Below are 20,980 nucleotides of genomic sequence, written 5' to 3'. Positions count from 1 at the left end.
ATTGGAGATACATTTTGCATTTCAAAAAGTTTAGACAATTTTTATTTCAGTAACATAAAATCTTTCCAGTATCTTATTGAAAACATTAAATTTTAATTATTTGTTGCTTGCCGAACACAAGTTACTATCTTTTTCTTTATTTATTTATAGCATTGTTTGTCTACTCTGTTACAGATAAATTGGGCAATGTGATGAAATAACATTGGTAACAGTTTGACGGTAAAAGGATTGACAATGTTTAAGCCAAAAACTTGCTAGCATAAATACTAAGAGCACATGGCACTAATGAAATCATGATTAAATCATTTTTACAAAATAACTCTTGGTGTAAGAATTTGTTTAATTAAAATATTTTCTCAGAGAGAGTACACATACTTTCACTGCTTCAGATCTGATCAGTGAGGGAAAGTGACATCATTTCCTGTATCTTAAATAGTTGTGGGAGATGATACCACTGTTTTAAAACCATGGTGACAGTAACATAATTGACGCAAGATTTATGGTCACATTTTTATAACAAAAAAGTTATTTTTAATAGAATTAGGAAAATTACTATTTAGGGCTTTTAGATAAATGAAATATTACCAAAAGAATACATGATGATGATAGGCTACATGATGGAAAAAAATACACTGACTAATTCGGACAAGAATAAATAATGGTTTTCAGCTATGTAAGACACTTTTTATAGAAAATATTATATTGTTATGGCCTGTAACATCTTGTGATCCATGACAATGAGTAACAAATTATTACAATTAAAAATATAGCCATTTGAAAAAAGCGGAAAAAATTATGACATTTTGGAACAAATGTATCTGCAATTTTAGAATCACCCCAATGTCACAGTTGCACTCTATCAAAGTCTCTGACACTCGGTGCAGCAATTGTGGTTTTATAGTGAGATGTAATTGTTTCTAAATTCGTTACTCTCCAACTATTTTCAGATTAACTTTTGTGTATCTTTTCCCCACATTCCTCAGATTCATCCTAGAACATATTCCCTCTAACAACTATCATGCACTAACATGAATTAAAGTGAACACTTCTCCCTTTGAATCTTGTAGAAATCAAATGTCATTCTTACTTGTCAGTTTGGTACATTTAATGTACATTTTCCCAGGAGCCAAAGCTCACAGAATATCCTTCCTGTTAGACAGTGACTGATCATGTGTCAAAGGAGGGTTTGACTTGACTTATGATTTTAAGTCTTTATTCACATTCTGCACCCCCAGGCTGTAATATGCTCCAAGAATAATTTATGAAAAATGAAACAAAACAAAAAAAGCTAAAATATCTGAAATTCATCCATAAGCTGAAAACCATGTTGCATGTCCCAACAAGATAGCACGTGATATCAGGATTAGAACTGATGTCCATGGAGTGATAGCTTTTCATAGATTCACAGTGATAAAACTTGTTTGTCTCATCACATTTGACAAGAAAATGTTGGGGTTTAATTGAAGAGGCTTTCAAACTCCTAAGTTGGCAGGGTACAAATAGAGTTTGCTTTGTGTTGTTTTGATTACTTCTGTTTAATTGTTGTCACAGCTTACAGAGGATCAGGATCAGCCAGTTAGTGGAGATGCCCCTCTAACATGTAGTTCTAGTGACAAACTGCCACTTAATTTGATTCTGCAAAATGCCATGTGCTGCTGTTTAGTGGGCAGGCAAATAGCTTCCTAGTACACAGTGGAGGGAGAACACAAACATGCTGCTTATGATTAATAAAATCCTGCTGTTCATTATAAACATTAAGCATATATTTTTTCTTTCTTTTTAATATACCTTTTAATAAATTGAATAAGTTCAATTTAGTACAATTGGGCAGTGGAAATATATGAGGAAATATGTTTGTAGTGAACTAACAAGACATTTTCCCTCCACAAAATGTGTCCATTTTCAATTCCTTTTTAAAATGTGGGTTAATTTGGAAAGAAAGAAAGAAAGAAAGAAAGAAAGAAAGAAAGAAAGAAAGAAAGAAAGAAAGAAAGAAAGAAAGAAAGAAAGGAAGAAAGAAAGGAAGAAAGGAAGAAAGGAAGAAAGAAAGAAAGAAAGAAATCAAAAGCAGTATCATGTTAATCACATTATTATTCGCTGAAATGGCTCTCTGCGTTCAAATGAATGCAGCTTTAAGCAAGTACACTGTAGTTACACAAAGTACACAAAGTTTTTAAATCTTAAGCATTTATATGAATCATTGCAGCATCAGTCAGTGGATCTTCTCTTTCCTATCATAACTCCTCGTCTCTAGCATTTTTTTTGCATCATTTTACATTCAGTCAATAAACTTGACTCAACCCCAGCGGTGCATTCCATTCATAACATTGCATCAAGATCACTTCATAAGCCTTATCTAGAGCGCTTTTGGATTTTGAGTGATAATTCGATATCTAATTCGAGGGAGTGAGCTGCCAGGGAAGGACCATCTGTGGTTAATTCTTGAGTCAACTTTTGATCTACAGTTTTATTTTAAAGGTAGGACACTTCTCATAATCTTTGATCTTTTCATCTTTATCTTTTGAACCTTTGATGTATTTCATCCATCCCCTTTTAGTCTGTGAAAGTGAAATCTCACGCAGCGGCTGATGCAAAGCGTGTGGTGCGCACATTTCTTCCATCGATGGCAGTGCATATGTCTTTATCCTTATTTCGGCACGTTCTAAATCATCTTATGTATGAAATCTTTATCTCATATCAGCGTTTTGAAGCATCTAAACCATGCATGGAATTTGTGAACTTTTCGAAGAAAAGCAGGGCTCAAGCTGTTGGTCAGGTCACTTTTAATGGTGACATAGACCATCAATGCAGGTCCAGGCTGGATTATGTTAGTGCTGATCCTGGTGGTGCATTAAAACATGCGGCTTAACTAAGCATGTCTTGGATAAAAAAAACTAAATATGAGGCAATATGTTAAAGAAATTGGCCAATTTGGCCATTTGTCAATTCCTTAAATTTTTGGGGGTTGACTTAGAAGGAATTGGTAGCTTCTACCAAAAAGAACAAGAAAGTCTTGCTGGTTAAGCTAGTTAAGAAACCTGGTGGAGACCAACATCCAAAACACAGCATATGCTGATCTTTTCAGCCGGGTAACTTGCGCTATGCAAGCTGATCTCATTCTTAATCCTCTGGTAATGGGACGAACCATCCCATTGGGTTCCCTCATGGATGTCCTCTGAAGGGAGTCTGGGAAAAAGAGTTTTGAAAAGCTCTGGCTCTCCGTTGTTGTTACCATGGAGAATGGGGGAGCATTGTGAAGCGTTTTGCGCCAAGCTGGGGGTTGAAGCACGGGCCCCTTTTGTGAAGTGGGGTGAGAAGGAGGGTAGGGGGTGAAATGTGGGGGGCTTCTTAAATTCGAAGAGGAGGGAGGCATTGTCCACATGCAGATTTCTCTCAGTGAAGACAAAGCTGTTTGTGAGTTGAAACCTTAAAGGAAGGACACAGCTGAAAGAAGAGAGTTTTTTGCTTTCACTTGGTGTCTGTCTGATGAAAGAGCAGAGATCGGATATGGATCAGAACAAAACTTGTCAGTCAGGCACAGTCTGTTGTGACTGGTGTACCTGCCTGACAGTAAAACAATATTCCCAAACACATCACTTGCATGAAGTAGATTTTTTATATCAAAAGACAATGCGTGGTAATGATTACAGAGTGTGTAAAAAAGCTTAGGAGAACTGTTCTTCAAGAGCTGTTCTTAATTTCAAGACAAGCCGTTGCCATTGGACACCAAAGACTATTTGACAAAGAGTCAGGAATGGTGTATGGAGGTTTTTCATTGGACTGCGCGAGTACAAAGGGCAAACTGGGCATTATCTTCTCTAACGCTAAGGCTACTGAATTCCTTCCTTAACAATGAAATGAAATGATGATGCAATTGAGGCAAAATCTTTGTTATTATTGTAACTATTACAATTCTCCCAAATCAAAGTTTTAAATCTACTGACCCAAAAATTTAAGGTATGTCATAATTTGCTCACCCTCATGTTCCCCCATGACTTTTTCTTTTTTTAATATTTTTTTTTAAATTAAGTATAAAAGGAGAATTTCATAAGAACATAGAAGCTGCACTTTTACAAGAACACCATGACCAGGATATGGCTCCTGAGCTCTAAAAAGGTCATGAAGCATTATTAAAGTGGTCTACAACTTGCACTAATGTTGAACATTTTGAGGTCAGTAAGATGTTTGGTAAGATGGGCTTTGAATGAGCTCATCTAATGCAGAGTAATGAAGGCGGAAGCTTCTTCGTTCTCCGTATTTGGTGGTATCTGCATTTTGCTGCATTTTTAAATAAAGGCTTTTAAAGTATATAATGGATTAATATTTTATATAAGTGCTTCAATACTCGATACAGATGCTAATGCATAACCAAGTAGAAGGACCTTCATGTGTCTCTTGGCCTTGGGCAACATTCATCTAGCCATAAAATCCACACCTTGCAGGGCTCCATTCAATGTGCTCCCCTCTGTTTTATGTATGTGCCTGGAGGGATCAAAGCAGCCCTGCCACCGATGATGTTAACAAGAATCACAACAGATTCATGAGGGAGGCCGGCCGAGGTGTGGTCTCCATTATCAGGCACTTAGACCATGCACTTTCTAGAAAGAAGCTTTGTTCATTAACTTAACTTCTCAAAGTGCAACTTCCCCACATTCCTCACAAGCCATGCCAGGGCAAAAGCTTTTAATAGGCCTTAAGAAGGAATGTAGGGCTTGAATGGAGGATAGATGTGTTGAACACGCAAGAAACAAACAAAACTGTAAACTGAAAAGTTTTGAGCGACGTAGAATGTTAATGTAGCATGTAACGTAGCAAAATATACATTTTCTGTATAAACGAACAAATAGCTATATACAGTACACGATGTATGAACAACCAAAAATATAATAATAATTTAATAATAATAGATTTTATGTATACATGGGACCATATCAGTTATCACATATTTTTATTAAAAGTTTTTAATTGGTAATGAATTGATAATAATGATTTACCAAAGCATGATTTTTTTTTCCTTATGTGGTTGACTTCCATATGAAGCCCTCTCAAAAACTTTGGTGAATATTTAGAAGGGGACGCAGCCCTGCCCTCACTGTCTTGTGCACTCAGTAGCCCCTCTCTCAGCTGTGCCTATTGTGCGATGGGCACCAGTTGGCTCGGCTTCGCAAATATTTAGGTCAGCCATTAGCTGTGATGTTGCTGTGGCCACTGGCGGTGAAGCAGGACATGTGTCTTGGCGTTGGCTAACTGATGCTTTGGCAGGAGTTTTTTGTCCGCCCCTGCTACTGTTGCACAAGCCAACTGCCAATCAGCTGTCCAAATGAATGTTCCCACATGCTTTTTGAGAAGCATTTTAGGACAGATGACTGAAAAGAAACAATTAAGTCTGATGTGTTGTATTCCGTATTTTGTATTCTCACACTATGACACTCCGTTTTTAAAGCATTAGATCATCCAGATATGACAATTCTGTCATTATTTACTCAACCTCATGCCATCAATACCCATGGGTTCCCATCTTACGTTTATCAGAATGTTCACATTGGTCTTTTCCATACAATCAACCATAAATTTTGTCTGTATATCTTTTAAGTCTTATTTCAGTTATTTGGTGAAAGACTTTTGGTTACCCTTTATGGTCACACTTTAGTTTAGGGTCCAATTCTCCCTAATAACTAACTATTATTAACCATGGCTTTTGCCATCAGATGAACTATACTTGGGGTTAAGCAGATCGTTGTTCATCCGTGATTCATACATTAGGCCTCACGTTTCAGCACACATGTTCCGCTGATTAATTTATAAGTTTCACCATCGATTCGGTACTTGCGCTGTGTGCACAATGATTCCTCTTTCCATCTCCATGTGCTTGAACAGACACATACACACAAAATTGTCAAAATACTATAACTTGGTCTTAAAGGGATAGTTCACCCAAAAATGAAAATAAGCCCATGATTTACTCACCCCCAAGCCATCCTAGGTGTATATGACATTCTGCTTCCACACGAATACAATCTGAGTTATATTAAAAAATGTCCTAGCTCATCCAAGCATTATTATAGCAGTAAATGGCAGCCCAAAATTTGAATCCTACAAAAAGTGCATCGATCAATTATAAATGTAATCCATACAGATCCAGGAGAGTTAATAAAGGTCTTCTGAAGTGTAGCGATACGTTTGTGCTTTTTCGGTAGGTTGAATACAGAAGGCAATCTGGAAAAAGCTATATTTTACATAATCAAAGTTTTAAATATTTATAAGATATTTTTCTTGCACAAATGCATCAGTTCACCTTCATTAACCCCCTGGAGCCATATGGATTACTTTTATAATGGATGGATACATTTTTTGGGCTTCAAATTTTGGGCTGCCATGTACTGCCATTATAAAGCTTGGATTAGCTAATATGGTTTCTTTATTTCTTTAAAGTTATCGTTCTTTGTGTAATGGACCTTAAGTCATTAATGTGTTCAAATATCAAAATCAAATATATATATATATATATATATATATATATATATATATATATATATATATATATATATATATATATATATATATATATATATATATATATATATATATATATACAGTGTTATTTTTCATTAAGGACTAAATATTAGATGTCTGTACCTGAATACATATTCTACAGTTACACTATAGTTACCGTGATTGTAATAAAAAAGTAGTACTTTTCATATGAGCCAAGTATGATATCATGCTATAATACAATATTGCTATCTCATACAAATTATTAAAAGCTGTCATGAGTGTGCATGGGCATTGGCCTTTAGACTCAAAATTTCTGATTCATGCCATCCGCATAGTAGTTGGTAACCAGGAAACCAAAGTTGACATTAGCTGTAGAACAGTTTAAAAGTCAGGTGATAACCTCTAAACTTCCCACTGTGTTCGTTTGTAGGTCATCTCCTGTGAGTAAGTGTCTTTAGAGTGTGTGTTTAAACTACACTGAAGTATTATCTTTGCACAGACTGTTTGGCCTTTTCCCTCGGAAAACACAGTGCCGAAAAGCTGCTCTGTGTGTTTGCCTTCATTCTCAGATTGTGCAAAAGGAAAACTGAACATGACACTTGCTCTTTACAGAGGCTGTAAACACTGTCACAGCTCAGTGGTCTTGCAAAGGAGTTTGTTGCCAAGTGAAATTGTGAGTTTACTTTGCCAGTGTCATAATCGCCACAGTCAGTTTTGAGGGATTAGTTGAACCTGGACTTCCTGTGACACAGTGCTAAGTTATTCCATTTAAACGAACGATCGTACAATGTTTTGCTTTGATTTCTTCTTGGAACGCTGGAATCAGTTGGTACCGTTTCTGCTCTGGGCCACCCACACTTGTGTATGATATTTATATTAACACAGTGATTCCTATTTGATTGTATAGACAGATTGATATAGACTTATCGTTCTTTTATACAAGCTTTTTCCTGGAGAGGATCCAAGAGTACAATTTTCAGAACGACCTGCTTCACTTTTTCTGGTGGGGATAACTTAAGTTTTGCTTATTTGACGACTATGAAGTTTTAAGGTTTGATTCCAATGACATTTTCACTTTTGTATGATACACATTTTAGTAGTGATGATAACTACAGTTTTAATAATGAACTGCTGTAGTTCTGTCTGCAAATTTAAAGTGCTTGGATCACTTTTCATCTGCACTATGGTCTAATGTAAAGTGTCTCTGTAATATTTTATCATATGCCACAGTGTTTGTTATGTATAGCAATTACTGGTAAGAGAGTCAACAAAGAAGGAGACTTAATGCATTTCAGAGTGGCCAAAGTTGGGATTTATTGCACACCTCATTAAAGAAAAGACAAAAAAACAGGAAACCACTTAGCATGTACATTACTGCCTTCTCTATATGAGGATCAGATTTCGGGCATGATTTAGCAAAGTTTACTAAGCATCTTTAAAAGAAACTTAGTTAAGTAGTTTATGGGATTATTGAGTATTATGAACACAATGGTGCAGGATGTGACCTGTTATAAGCCGTTCCCCTCACAGAAACCTATGGGAAAACTGTGGTTAGTATGTGACACATTGTGGATTTGCCAAGATTGCAAGCTTGCCAGAACACTACATATTTAATCTAATAATGCATAAAGATTGAAATAATTTTTATGCTGTCAATCAATTACACAATTTAATTTAATTAATTGCATTAATCAAAATCATTAGTGTCAAAATATTTTCCACAGTAAAAAGGAAATATATTTTTAAAATTACCAATACCTATTATGATCACTAATATTGCACATTTTTTATATTTTTGATGCTATGCTATTTAAAAATTATATAATAATTTATAATAGTTATAAGTTATAATATATAATGGGAATAAGAAAGGTGATATTTGTTAAACTTAACTGTTTAAATGGCACACCAACGAGAATAGTGATACACTTTGATTCCAATACACTGTATAAAAATAATAATAATAATAATAATGTCTCCAATTGAAAATTTTCTAGTGACTGATCACATCAAAAATTTTCAGTTGGCCGAATTGAAATTCTGTGAATTTATGCAATTTAATTCACAGAAATTCAATTGGGCAACTGAAAAATTTTGATTTTTCAATTGGAGACCTGAATTTAGCTGTTCAAACATTGTTTGTGCGTGTGAAGTATGCATTTATATAACTTAATGTGTATGCGTGGCATTTTTGTGTGCATGTGCAAATGTGTCTGCGTGAGGAGAGGGAAACTCCTTGTTGTGTCTGCAACTGCGTGTCTGTCTTAGCTTGACAGTATGTGAAAAGACAGTGTAACAGAGTGGAAACATGTCCTCATTGTCCTGCAATTATAGCTCTCTCCATTCACATGACACAGGGGCCCTTTACACTAGGAGTCCGCAATTGGTACTAGAGAATACATTGGGCCATGAACAATGCCTGTCAAACAAAAGGACAGCGCAAATGTGACACAGTGGCCAGATGTACAACACAATGCTCAGACACTTTTGCTCTTAAATATTTGGTAATGATAAATGGGGATGAATGAAAAGGAAGGTGGATTTTTTTTTCTGCTGCAAGTAGTTAACAAATATTTTTATTTGCTCCTTCAACATTTTCAATGGCCCCACATTAAATAAAATAAAAATACTAATAATATTAACAACAATTATATGCATTTTTATGTATTTATTTTATTTCATTATAAATAAATTGTAATTATATATATATATATATATATATATATATATATATATATAATATATATATATATATATATATATATATATATATATATATATATATATACACATATATATGGTAATAATAATAGTGTACTTTTATTTTTTGTTATATTTTTATAATATTAGATATATAACATAATTGTATTTAAATAAGTATCAGAATAAGTTATTTATATTTTTCTTGTATAAATAAATATAATATTAACAATAATAGCAATCATACAATTAATTCATTTGTCTATTTATCGTAACAGTAGTATTATTTTTATTGTAAATACTACTTCTATCACTACTACTAATAATGTGTTCGATTTATATAGCGCTTTTCAAGGCACTCAAAGCGCTTTACATTGAAGAGGGGAATCTCCTCAACCACCACGAATGTGCAGCATCCACCTGGATGATGCGACGGCAGCCATATTGCGCCAGAACGCTCACCACACAACAGCTGATTGGTGGAGAGGAGACCGAGTGATGAAGCCAGTCAGGATATGGGGATGATTAGGAGGCCATGATGGACAGAGGCCAATGGGCAAATTTGGCCAGGATGCCAGGGTTACACCCCTACTACTACTACTACTACTACTACTAATAATAATAATAATGATAATAATACAATCAGTATTAAATATACATTTTTCAGTATTTTTATAGTATCAGATACAGTATATTTCCAAAAGTTTTAGGACAAATTTTTGACCATTCTTCTAGAAGCCCATTTGTGAGGTCAGGCACACGAGAAGGCTATCAAGTTGAGGCCAGGACTCTGTGCAGGCCAGTCAACTTCCACCACACCAAACTCGGTCATCCATGTCTTTATGGACCTTGCTTTGCAGTCTTGTGCGCAGTCATTTTGGAACAGGAAAGGGCCATCCCCAGACTGTTCCCCCAAAGTTGGGAGCATGAAATTGTCCCGAATGTGTTGATATGCTTATGCATTAAAAGTTCCTTTCACTGGAACCAAGACCAACCCCTGAAAAACAACCCCTCACTATAATCCCCCCTCCACCAAACTTTACACACAATGCAGTCAGGCAGGTACTGTCCTCCTAGCAACTGCCAAACCCAGACACATTCATCGATTTGCCAGACAGAGAAACGTGATTGTTCACTTCAGAGAACACGTCTCCACTGCTCTCGAGACCAGTGGCAGTGTGCTTTACACCACTGCATCCAACACTTTGCATTGCACTTGGTGATGTCAGGTTTGGATGCTGCTGCTTGGCCATGGAAACACATTCTATAAAGCTCTCTACGCACTTTTCTTGAGCTAATCTGAAGTTTGGATGTCTGTAGCTATTGACTCTGCAGAAAGTTGGGGACTTTTGCACACTGTGCACCTCAGCATGCACTGACCCCACTCTGTGATTTTACATGGCCTACCACTTCGTGGCTGAGTTTCCTAGTTGCTTCCACTTTGTTATAATACTACTAACAGTTGACTGGGAATATTTAGTAGTGAGGAAGTTTCACGAATGGACTTGTTACACAGGTGTCAAGACTGGCAACCTAACACCCTTGAATTCACTGAGCGCCTGAGAGCAACCCATTCTTTCACAAATGTTTGTAGAAGTGTCTGCATGCCTAGGTGCTTGATTTTATACACCTGTGGCCATGGAAGTGATTGGAACATCATTGCACCTGATTTGGAGGGGTATCCCAATACTTTTGGCAATATAGTGTATATACATTTTTTTATTTAAATATGTATCAGAATAATATATTTATATTTTTCCTTGTAAAAACATTTTAATCAACAAACCTTCCAAACTTTTTGAGGACTTTTTGAGGTCACCACTGATGTATTGCTTTTCTTGACAGGAAGCTGGTTATATTGCTGTTCAAACAGCGTGAATAGTGATCATAAAACAAGGTAGAAGTGTTTGGTGAACAATCACATTGAAACATGAATTGAGCTCCATGTTCAAGCATGTTCTTAAAGTTCATCTCACTCAAAAGAATGTAAACTAACCACCTGCCAGCTCCCGCTATGGCATTCATTTTGGGTTAAATATTAATCAAGGCCCTCAATGTACCGTTGTGTCTTCACAGATGGACTCCACCAGGTCTCAGCCTTCTGCACCCTACGTGTGACCATCATTACGGATGACATGTTGACGAACAGCATCACCGTTCGTCTGGAGAACATGTCTCAGGAGCGTTTTCTCTCCCCTCTGCTCTCACTCTTTACAGAAGGTGTAGCCGCAGTCCTGTCCACCAGCCCTGATGGCATCTTTGTCTTCAACGTCCAAAATGATACAGATGTTAGCGGCAGCATTCTCAACGTCACTTTCTCTGCCCTGCTCCCGGGTGGAGCTCCGGGACGTTATTTCCCTTCAGAGGAGCTGCAGGAGCAGCTGTACCTTAACCGCACCTTGTTGACGTTAATCTCAACTCAGCGCGTCCTGCCGTTTGATGATAATATCTGTCTGCGTGAGCCCTGTGAGAACTACATGAAGTGTGTAGCCGTTCTGAAGTTTGACAGTACGGCTCCCTTCGTGGCATCCAACACGGTTCTTTTCAGGCCCATACACCCCGTGAATGGGTTACGGTGTCGATGTCCTGATGGTTTCACTGGAGACTACTGTGAGACGGAGGTGGACCTTTGTTACTCAGGCCCATGCCAGAACAACGGGAAGTGCCGCAGCCGAGAGGGGGGATACACTTGTGATTGCCCGCAAGATTTTACAGGTCAGTATCTGTTAATTATGCTCTCTTTTTTTTATTTATTATTTGATTAAGTGTTCCAGAGTTAATGTCAAATTATATTTTCTAACTGGATTTGTTATATTGTCAGAAGAAAATCTGAATGGTGCCACAATTCTAAGGTGTTAAGAGGGGTTGCTAGGTTGATGTTATGTGGTTGCTTAGGTGTTTTGATTGGTTGCTAGCTGGTTGCTTGGGTGTTCTGGTAGTTGTTCCATCCATCTATCTATCTATCTATCTATCTATCTATCTATCTATCTATCTATCTATCTATCTGTCTATCTGTCTATCTGTCTATCTGTCTGTCTGTCTGTCTGTCTGTCTGTCTGTCTGTCTGTCTGTCATTGCTTGTTTAAGCTAAACATTAAGGTTATATGTATTTCTTTCATTTTCTTTTTTTTAAATTCACTCAAATCATTTAAAATATTTTTTGCATTTAAAATCGAATTGTATCCTCTTGGCTGCTATTATTCAAATTCAGGAATTTAATTTAATTTAATTTAGAGCATTGTCAAATGAATTCTGAATATTTTTTTTTACCCATTTCTTTGCTGGCCAAGTGGAAATTTCAAGTCTGATTGCCTAAAAAAGTAATGCCACACATCTTCTCAACAAACTGCATGATTTGAGGTATCATTCATGTCAAAAAGTTGCGAGCTGACGTTTAATGCTTAGGGCTAGGGGTTTGGCCCTAACCCAAATCCAAGCAGTAGTTGGGCTAATAGTAATGTGTGCCTTTGGAAACATAGTGGATATCAATTATCTGTGTTTTGATATAGTATGGAGGATTCCAAATTGGTTGCAAATTGTCGTCTTCTCAGTTCCTCAGACTGGTGGGAGCATCATTAGTTTTGTCTCTGTCATAACTTGAATGGAGAAACACTCTTGTTGGAAGGAATTATCCTGTATAAGTCTGACAGAAGGAATTGTATCCAGACCCTCAGTCCTGAGGTTCGGAGTTCCCGCACTGGATCATTCACTTTGACAGCTTCTGTCTGTTTGTCAGCTCAGGTTTCTGAACTACAGTAAAGAGTAGTGAACCTCTGCCCTCTCAAGCCCTCGGGTAGTATGTGGTCATAACTAGAGGTGTTGACAGTCGCCTCTGTAGTTCCTCTCATGGGTTTCTCTCATTACAGAGTAATATATCCCTGTAATTCCTCAGAAATGAGGGATTATCTGACCGACGTTTTGATCATTACCTCTTTGGAACCTCTTTTGTTTGTCCCAGTCGACATAGTTCCTCTGGGCCCAGATCTTGTCAAGGTAATGGCAGATACACAATAGTGTGCACACCGAGCTGGCCTGGAATCAGAGATACAGGATTACAAGCGCAACAAGGTAAAGTCTTCCAAGCAAACCTCAAATGTTTGTTCCGCAGCTCCTGCATTTGTCGGGATAGTGATGGATTTTTGGAAAGATTGTTATCAGCTTGTTTCTGTGTCCTGTGCTACGGGTGTGTCTATGTCAGGTGAGAGCAAATGTATGTAAAGATAGATAGCTTATAAAAACACTCAGGAAACAAAAATTGTAGGTTTTATTGCAATATAGAGTTAAGCAGTCTAAGCAGTCAGCTAAATGTTTTTCATGAATTGAATCTTAATATGATGCCCTTAACACAAACTCAGAATCATTTATTGTGATAAACATTAAATGAACCCTCTGGCAAACATCTACCTGTAACAATGTGGAGGATGTCACTTTTGCTTGCAGCATCTTCCAACATCGGTTCACCCCAGATCTCATGACACTTTATGAAGCTAGTGGAGCATAACAGGTGTCTTACAGACCACCAGGGCTCTTTCATTGTTCTTCTGTTGTTTGGCTGTGGTCCTGATTCTTTAAAGCATGAACAAAGGTTAGTCAGGGTCAGTGAGCATAGCGGCCTGCCTGGAATCACTAAGCAAAGAGGACATGGTGCTCAATGCTCTCTCTCTGAAGCCTTCTAGTTTGGACAGAACTGGAAGCCTTTGTCCTGTTGGAACTAAAACTAAAGCTTACTCAAGTGAATGGGTCAGAAGGTTTGGTTAAGGATGCAAGTTTCCAATTATGATCTGAAATTGAGTTCAAAGGCTGCATTGCACTTAATATGTGTTAGTGGACATAAAATGTGGAGTTGTTGCTTAACATTAATGGAATGACCAATCAGCACACTATAAAAAATTCTTTAAAAAATAAGTCACCTGTTGCCTTAATTTTGAGTTAATTGAAATTAAAACTTTGAGTTAATACAATGACATTTTTTGAGAATCAACAACATTTATTTCAAATATTATTAAAAGATTTGGTAAGAATATTGAGTAATTGTGTTTTATTTGTGATGATGCAATGATGTATCACATTTTTTATGAGGTTCATATACAATAATATTTAGAGTTTCTATTTATTAAACCAATTTCCTTCATTGTATCAACTCAAAAAATAAAGGCAACCAAGTTACTTACTTTTTTAAGTTAAACCAACAATCTTTTTTACAGTGCATGCCAGGACCTGTACTGTCCTTTAATAAAGAATTGAATAAAGAATGAAACTTCTGTCACCATTTAGCAAACCATATGGTGGAATGTTTCAGAATTTAACCACTTTAAATTTTGTCTGCAAATTCTGTCACTGTAGAGTCTTGTACATTTAAAAACAAATAAGGTTCACAAAAATGTATATGATCAATACATTATGACACGTTTTTATATTGCTTTAACTCATCAAAATAAGTTCAAACAAAGTTATACATGATTCAACTCGACTGTACTTAAAAATTTAAGGCAGCATTTTTTCTTCATTGGCATCTATGGTTCCATGAAGAACCTTTTACATCAATGAAATCTTTTTAATGTGCAAAAGGTTTATTGTGGGAAAAGGTTCTTAACACTAAGAAAAAAAATGCTTCTTTTAAGAACTGATCACTGAAAGGATCACTGAAACCCAAAATGGTTCTTCTGTTCTATCACAATGAAAATGCAACTTCACAAATAATTTTAAGGCTGAAATTCAACAAAGAATTTTTGCTATTTTCACCTGTCACATTGACAGACTTATGTTCACACAGCAACACCTTGGCAACAAAAACCTATAGAGTCTTGACAATCAACTTTGACACCACTCATATTTTCTTCAGTAAAACATAAAAAGTAGTTTGCTGTAGTAATGTTTCTGAGGTATTTTCTTTTCAGGAGAGCGCTGTGAGGTGAACACGCGCTCAGGCCGCTGTGTCCCAGGTGTGTGTAAGAACGGAGGCAGGTGTGTGGACCTGCTGGTGGGGGGTTTCCTCTGCCAGTGTCCTGACGGCGAGTACGAGAAGCCCTATTGTGAGATGACCACACGCAGCTTCCCCGGCCAGTCCTTCGTCACCTTTAGAGGCCTGAGGCAGAGATTCCACTTCACCCTCTCCTTCATGTCAGTAAACCCTCGCCATCTATCACTGCATCCACTCACCCATCCATCCATGCACATCTCTAGCCAGCAATGTCTATTAGCCAAGGGTTGTCATTATTTCTATGACTGTTAAATACTGTCAAAATAAAAAGATAATATAATAAATAATACAATGATAAATGTATTAAATAACATAATATTTTAAATAATTAATAGCACATCAAATATTTTTCAATAAAATACTTTCTATAATAAACAACAAAATTATACATATTATTAATAAAATAATATTTGTAATAATTAAAAAATCTTAGAATAAATAATACATAAAATAAATGTTATTAATATAAATAATTAAACATATATATTTAACAAATCGTATAATAAAGTGTAAATGTAGTGTTTTTAAAGATGTGTTATTTGTAATAATAAATTAATCAGATTATAATAATAGCACATTTCAATTTTAATACTATACCGGTATTCAAATTTATTTTACATTTTAGTTTTAGATCATTGCTTTCAGTTAAGTTTTTATTATTTTGACATATTTCCTTATTTTTAAATGTATTTAATGTCACGTTTAGTTAATTACACCTGATATGCGTGCAAATCTTGTGCAGTTGTGTCCTGGGAAAATGTTCTAAGGGTAAACACCTGTTTAACCTCTACCACGTCTCCTCACTTTCCCATTATAGCATTTATTAATTACCATGTAACCGATCCAACAAATTAGGCACTGATGCATTCCAATCACAAGTTCTTTTCATGCCAAACTCGAAAACAGGATATGCCACGTGCGGTGAGGCATCTTTGTTCAAACTTCCTGTGAGTCTGCCCCTTTGCCATGTGCTATCTGACACCTCTCCCTGCAAAAATCCCAGGTGCCCTCACCACAGGGCCAACTGAGATACCAGAGGTTGGCAAACATCAGAGTATCAGTTTCCCCCGTCCATTGCAGCGTCATTACCTCTAGCTGTGTCTCTTGGCAGCTTTTATCACTTCCTTTTCCTCCACTCCCTATCTTTTTTTATTCCTCTGTCAAGCATGCACGTTTTTGTTGTGGTCGATCTTTGGATGTTCCTGGGCTTTTGATATATGGACCAGAAATGAATATTCATTCAAATAGAATGTCTAATGAAAATATGATAAAGCTGGTGTAAAAAATTAAATAAGTTAAACCTACTTTAAGAAACTTTTTGAAGAGCCTGTGGATCTTACTTTAAACTTTAAATTGAACAAGCTAATTGTTATGCATTAAGGTTTGAATTGAACAAGCTAATTATGATGCATTAAGGTTCTGATTTTTTTTTATTTCATAGGTTTGCTACCAGGGAGAGAAATGCCCTGCTGCTGTATAATGGCAGGTTTAATGAAAGGCATGATTTCATAGCGATTGAAATTGTCGAAGAACAAATCCAGCTGACTTTCTCTGCTGGTAAGTTGGCTTTCATCTCTAATAACACCATTCAATTAGTGCTGCAACGACGCGTCGACGTCATCGATGACGTCGACTACGGAAATACGTCGACGTTCGTGAAATGCGTCGACGCGTCGTGTCAGACGTTCATCTCGCGTAATGTTGGCTTCTGCTCCTGGTTCTATCACAAAAACCTAGACCGCGAATATCAAAAGTATGGGAATACTTTAAACAGAGGCCAAACAGTGTTTCCCACACATAGACTAATTTGTGGCGGACTGCCACATAATCAATAACGGCCACCACATTCGTCATTCATTCATTTTTACGCTATTTAAAAGACGCACGCATATTCGTTTAGCTGCATTTCCTTAAGTTCTCTCTCCGTCCTTTTGCGCGTCTACTCACACACACACACACGCGTTGCATTCGACCGTAAAACAAGTTTTATTGCATTTTGGCGCATTTAGTATGACATAGCTTTTAAAACCAGAGCAGTTGAATAACAGAGTTGCGACAAGCCTTCATCACGCGGCAGCGCGCGGTCACGGCGCTCATATAATTCTAAACAAACCAGCGCGGTGTCAATCAATACAGACCAGTGTTTCCCAACCGGGATCCCGAGCAAAAGTTGCGGGGACGCACTTACACTTCGGTTCATCTCGCATCTGATGACGCATCTTTAATATGGGTTGTAACTTGAAAATAATGCTGTATGTATGTTTCTGTCGATGGATACACGTGCTGACTCCTCAGGTAGACTACAACAACAGCGATAATAAAAGAAAAACGTGGGCAAAACGGTCTCTCTTTGTAAACTTTATAAAACGCATGCGAGTGCTGCTGTACGTCCGAATATTAGCAGTCATTTTCACCGTCATCACCCCCGTGTAGCCAGGAGACGCGAATGAGAAGATCTGTCTTTGTGCACTCGTCCCAAAGCGTGCAAATATTGAGTTATCTTTCAAATCCTGTGCTTAAACGGACAAACTCACAAAAAGTATGTCAAAATGTCATAGCCTACTCTATGCCTTAAGTGAACTTTATACAGAAAATACGACGACTATCCGTGGGTCTTAAAGGGGCAGTAGCCTTCACTGCTGTCTGTTTAATGTCAAACAAAAGATAAAGACACCACTCACTGCTCCTGACTGAATAGCTTTTGTAAGTTTAATAAGGATTATTTTTTAATTTTAAACAGTTAAATGTGTGGTTATTTTACTTTTGATTACTTCATTCCATTTCTCTACCTAAAAACTAATGTTAGACCTACCTGAAAATCCTGAAAAGCATTGTTTATTTTGTTCTCATCTTTGCTCAATAGTATTTATTTGTGCTGCTGCTTCTATTTAAGTGATCTGTTCTTATTTTCTTTATTTTCATTTGACAGTAGTCCTTTTTCCCCTGAACATAGCAAATACCGAACTGTACTGAAACGTGAACCTAAAACCGTGATACAAAGTGAACTGTGAGCAGTCTGTACTGTTACACCTCTAGCGTAACTTATGTGAGGGGGTGCCACAGAATTTGGAAAAATTTCAAAGGGTAAAAAATTAATCGTTAGATTAGTCGACTAATCGAAAAAATAATCGTTAGATTAGTCGACAGAAAAAATAATCGTTAGTTGCAGCTCTACATTCAATGACTCCCAAAGAGAATTTTTTCCCTCCAAGAGAATTTATTTAGTTTTAATATAAAATTTATTTTAAATGTATATTTTAATGTTTTTTTGTTTTTGTTTTAAAAACAGTACCCAATGGTTTTGTTTAATCAAAGTACCCAATGCATTTTTTTTTATTCTTTGTAAATAATGTTATCTACACATATTTTTTTTAAATGATCAGATATTAAACTACTTTTTTTTCCTATTGAACTGAGTTTGTAAATGATTTTGTTTTGTTTTGTTTTGTTTTGCTCAATTTACAAGCTACTAACTGTTTTTTACAAGGAACTAACTGCTATTCGATCGAGTTTGTAAAAATTTGTTTTGTTGCTCAAACAACTAACTGGTTTTCAATCGAGAATTATGTTACCTTTATATATTTAAAAAAATGTTTTATCAAATATTAAAATACATATTTTTTTCTATTGAATCGAGTTTGTAGAATTCTTTTGTTTTGTTTTGTTTTTTGTTGCTGAAACTACAGACTAATAACTGCTTGTCAGTTTGTATCTCAACAAAGCCTAAGAGTACTGGATACTCATCTACTTTTTTCAATGTCAAATCTCCAACATTAGTGCGTATTTGTGCATCCAGAGCTGTGCCAAAGGAAGCAGGTGGCCAAAGAGCATTAAAACACACTTCCTCTGTCTACCTGTTCCTTTGTTTTGTTAAAGCTCACACATCAACAACAGTTACTGTCTAGTCAAATGTGCGTGAAATACCGTGTCCCGTCTTTTTAACAGGTCAGAATTGTTTCCAAAGGAAACAAGATAGTGGAATTCATCTCTAGAGTTTCCTAGTATGAGCAGATGCTTGTTACGTCTTACCGCAACACCGAGGGTCACCCGTCTACATGAGCTGAGAATAAAGACAGTGAAAGGCATTTCCTCCACTGTCCTGGAATGTAAAACATCAAACAACACAGTGCTTCTGGTAAATGATGAACCTTTAGAGGTCAAAGGTCCATCCCAGCTTACTAGCCATCACTCAACTTAATTAAGTTAGAGAGAGATATAAACAACCAAGATATTTAGCAGTGTACGCACTGAGGAAAAGTGCTGTCATGGGAGGTCCTCACATGCCATTATCTCCTTGATAATGATTTACTTGTTTTGTCCACTAGACTGGAAAAAATGCCACACATATTAAAATACTCAAGGTCCTTTGGATTCATTTTGTTAGATTGGATTGAGTTATTTGGGAATTGTATTGTATTGTATTGTGTAAATATATATACTAACCGTTTAATTACACTATATATATATATATATATATATATATATATATATATATATATATATATATATATAGTGTAATGTGTAATTAAACGGTTAGTTCACCCAAAAATGAAATTTATGTCATTAATGACTCACCCTAAGACCTCCGTTCATCTTCGGAACACAGTTTAAGATATTTTATATTTAGTCCGAGAGCATATCTAAGTGTATGCACACTATACTGTCCATGTCCAGAAAGGGAATAAAAACATCATCACAGTAGTCCATGTGACATCAGTTGGTTAATTAGAATCTCTTGAAGCATCGAACATACATTTTGGTCCAAAAATAACAAAAAAAACTACTTTATTCAGCATTGTCTTCTTTTTCGCGTTTGTGTTCAATAGTCAAATAAAGATTCAAATGGTTATGAATCAGTGAATCGATCAATGATTGGGATCGCCAATGTCACGTGATTTCAGCAGTTTGGCACGCGATCTGAATCATGAATCAATATGATGATTCACAACCGTTTGAATCTTTATTTGAGGACTGAACACAAACAAGGTAGAGAAGACAATGCTGAATAAAGTTGTGGTTTTTGTTATTTTTGGACCAAAATGTATGTTCGATGCTTCAAGAGATTCTAATTAACCAAATGATGTCACATATGGACTACTTTGATGATGTTTTTATTGCCTTTCTGGACATGGACAGTATAGTGTGCCTACACTTGCATACGCTCTCGGACTAAATATAAAATATCTTAAAATGTGTTCTGAAGATGAACGGAGGTCTTAGGGGTGTGGAACAACATTAGGGTGAGTGATTAATGACACCAATTTCATTTTTTAGTGAACTAACCCTTTAACACTAGCAGAATTTATGAAAAAAAAATGGTTTAATCTTCCCTGTTATTTCTGTTTAGGAGAATCGAAAACCACAGTGACTCCATTTGTAGCTGGTGGGGTTAGCAATGGACAATGGCACACAGTACATCTACATTACTACAACAAGGTAAGTCATTTGTACTGCGCACAATGAGAATGGGCGGTCAATGTAGTTCATGTTTGGAAAGTCAATGGACTTAATTCATGAGGCATTAGCAAGATGAATTGCTGTTTACATCATTCTTAAATTATTAAGTACATAATTGCATTGATTGTGCAATGCAAGAATGGTTTTACGAAGAATTACTTGTAGTTCATGAATGTTTTGGTCTTTTGCCAGAGAAAGTCAAAGTCTTAAAAGTCGCGTGTTTCTTGATGAGATCATTGCCTCTGTGTCCATATTTCATGAAAGGAGACACATGATATCAGCGGCATCTCTGGCTGTATCAAAGTTCACAGCGTCGTCTAAGAACTCCGGTCAAAAGAAACATCTTGT

The 20,980-nt window shown here is 36.4% G+C and overlaps 1 protein-coding gene across 1 annotated transcript in view; it reads left to right on the top strand.

The window, feature by feature from the left end:
- Positions 1 to 20,980, top strand: part of celsr1b (cadherin EGF LAG seven-pass G-type receptor 1b) — a 53,490-nt gene that overhangs the window by 4,179 nt on the left and 28,331 nt on the right. Inside the window, exons 2-5 of the mRNA XM_067436328.1 lie at positions 11,272 to 11,910; positions 15,093 to 15,315; positions 16,617 to 16,732; positions 20,523 to 20,611. Coding sequence (XP_067292429.1) covers positions 11,272 to 11,910; positions 15,093 to 15,315; positions 16,617 to 16,732; positions 20,523 to 20,611 — 1,067 coding nt within the window. The remainder of the gene's footprint in view (positions 1 to 11,271; positions 11,911 to 15,092; positions 15,316 to 16,616; positions 16,733 to 20,522; positions 20,612 to 20,980) is intronic.

Source organism: Pseudorasbora parva, chromosome 25 (assembly GCF_024679245.1).
Source record: "Pseudorasbora parva isolate DD20220531a chromosome 25, ASM2467924v1, whole genome shotgun sequence".
Classification (NCBI taxonomy): domain Eukaryota; kingdom Metazoa; phylum Chordata; class Actinopteri; order Cypriniformes; family Gobionidae; genus Pseudorasbora; species Pseudorasbora parva.
Note: the sequence above shows the minus strand (reverse complement) of the source record. Positions and strands in the feature narration are given on the sequence as shown.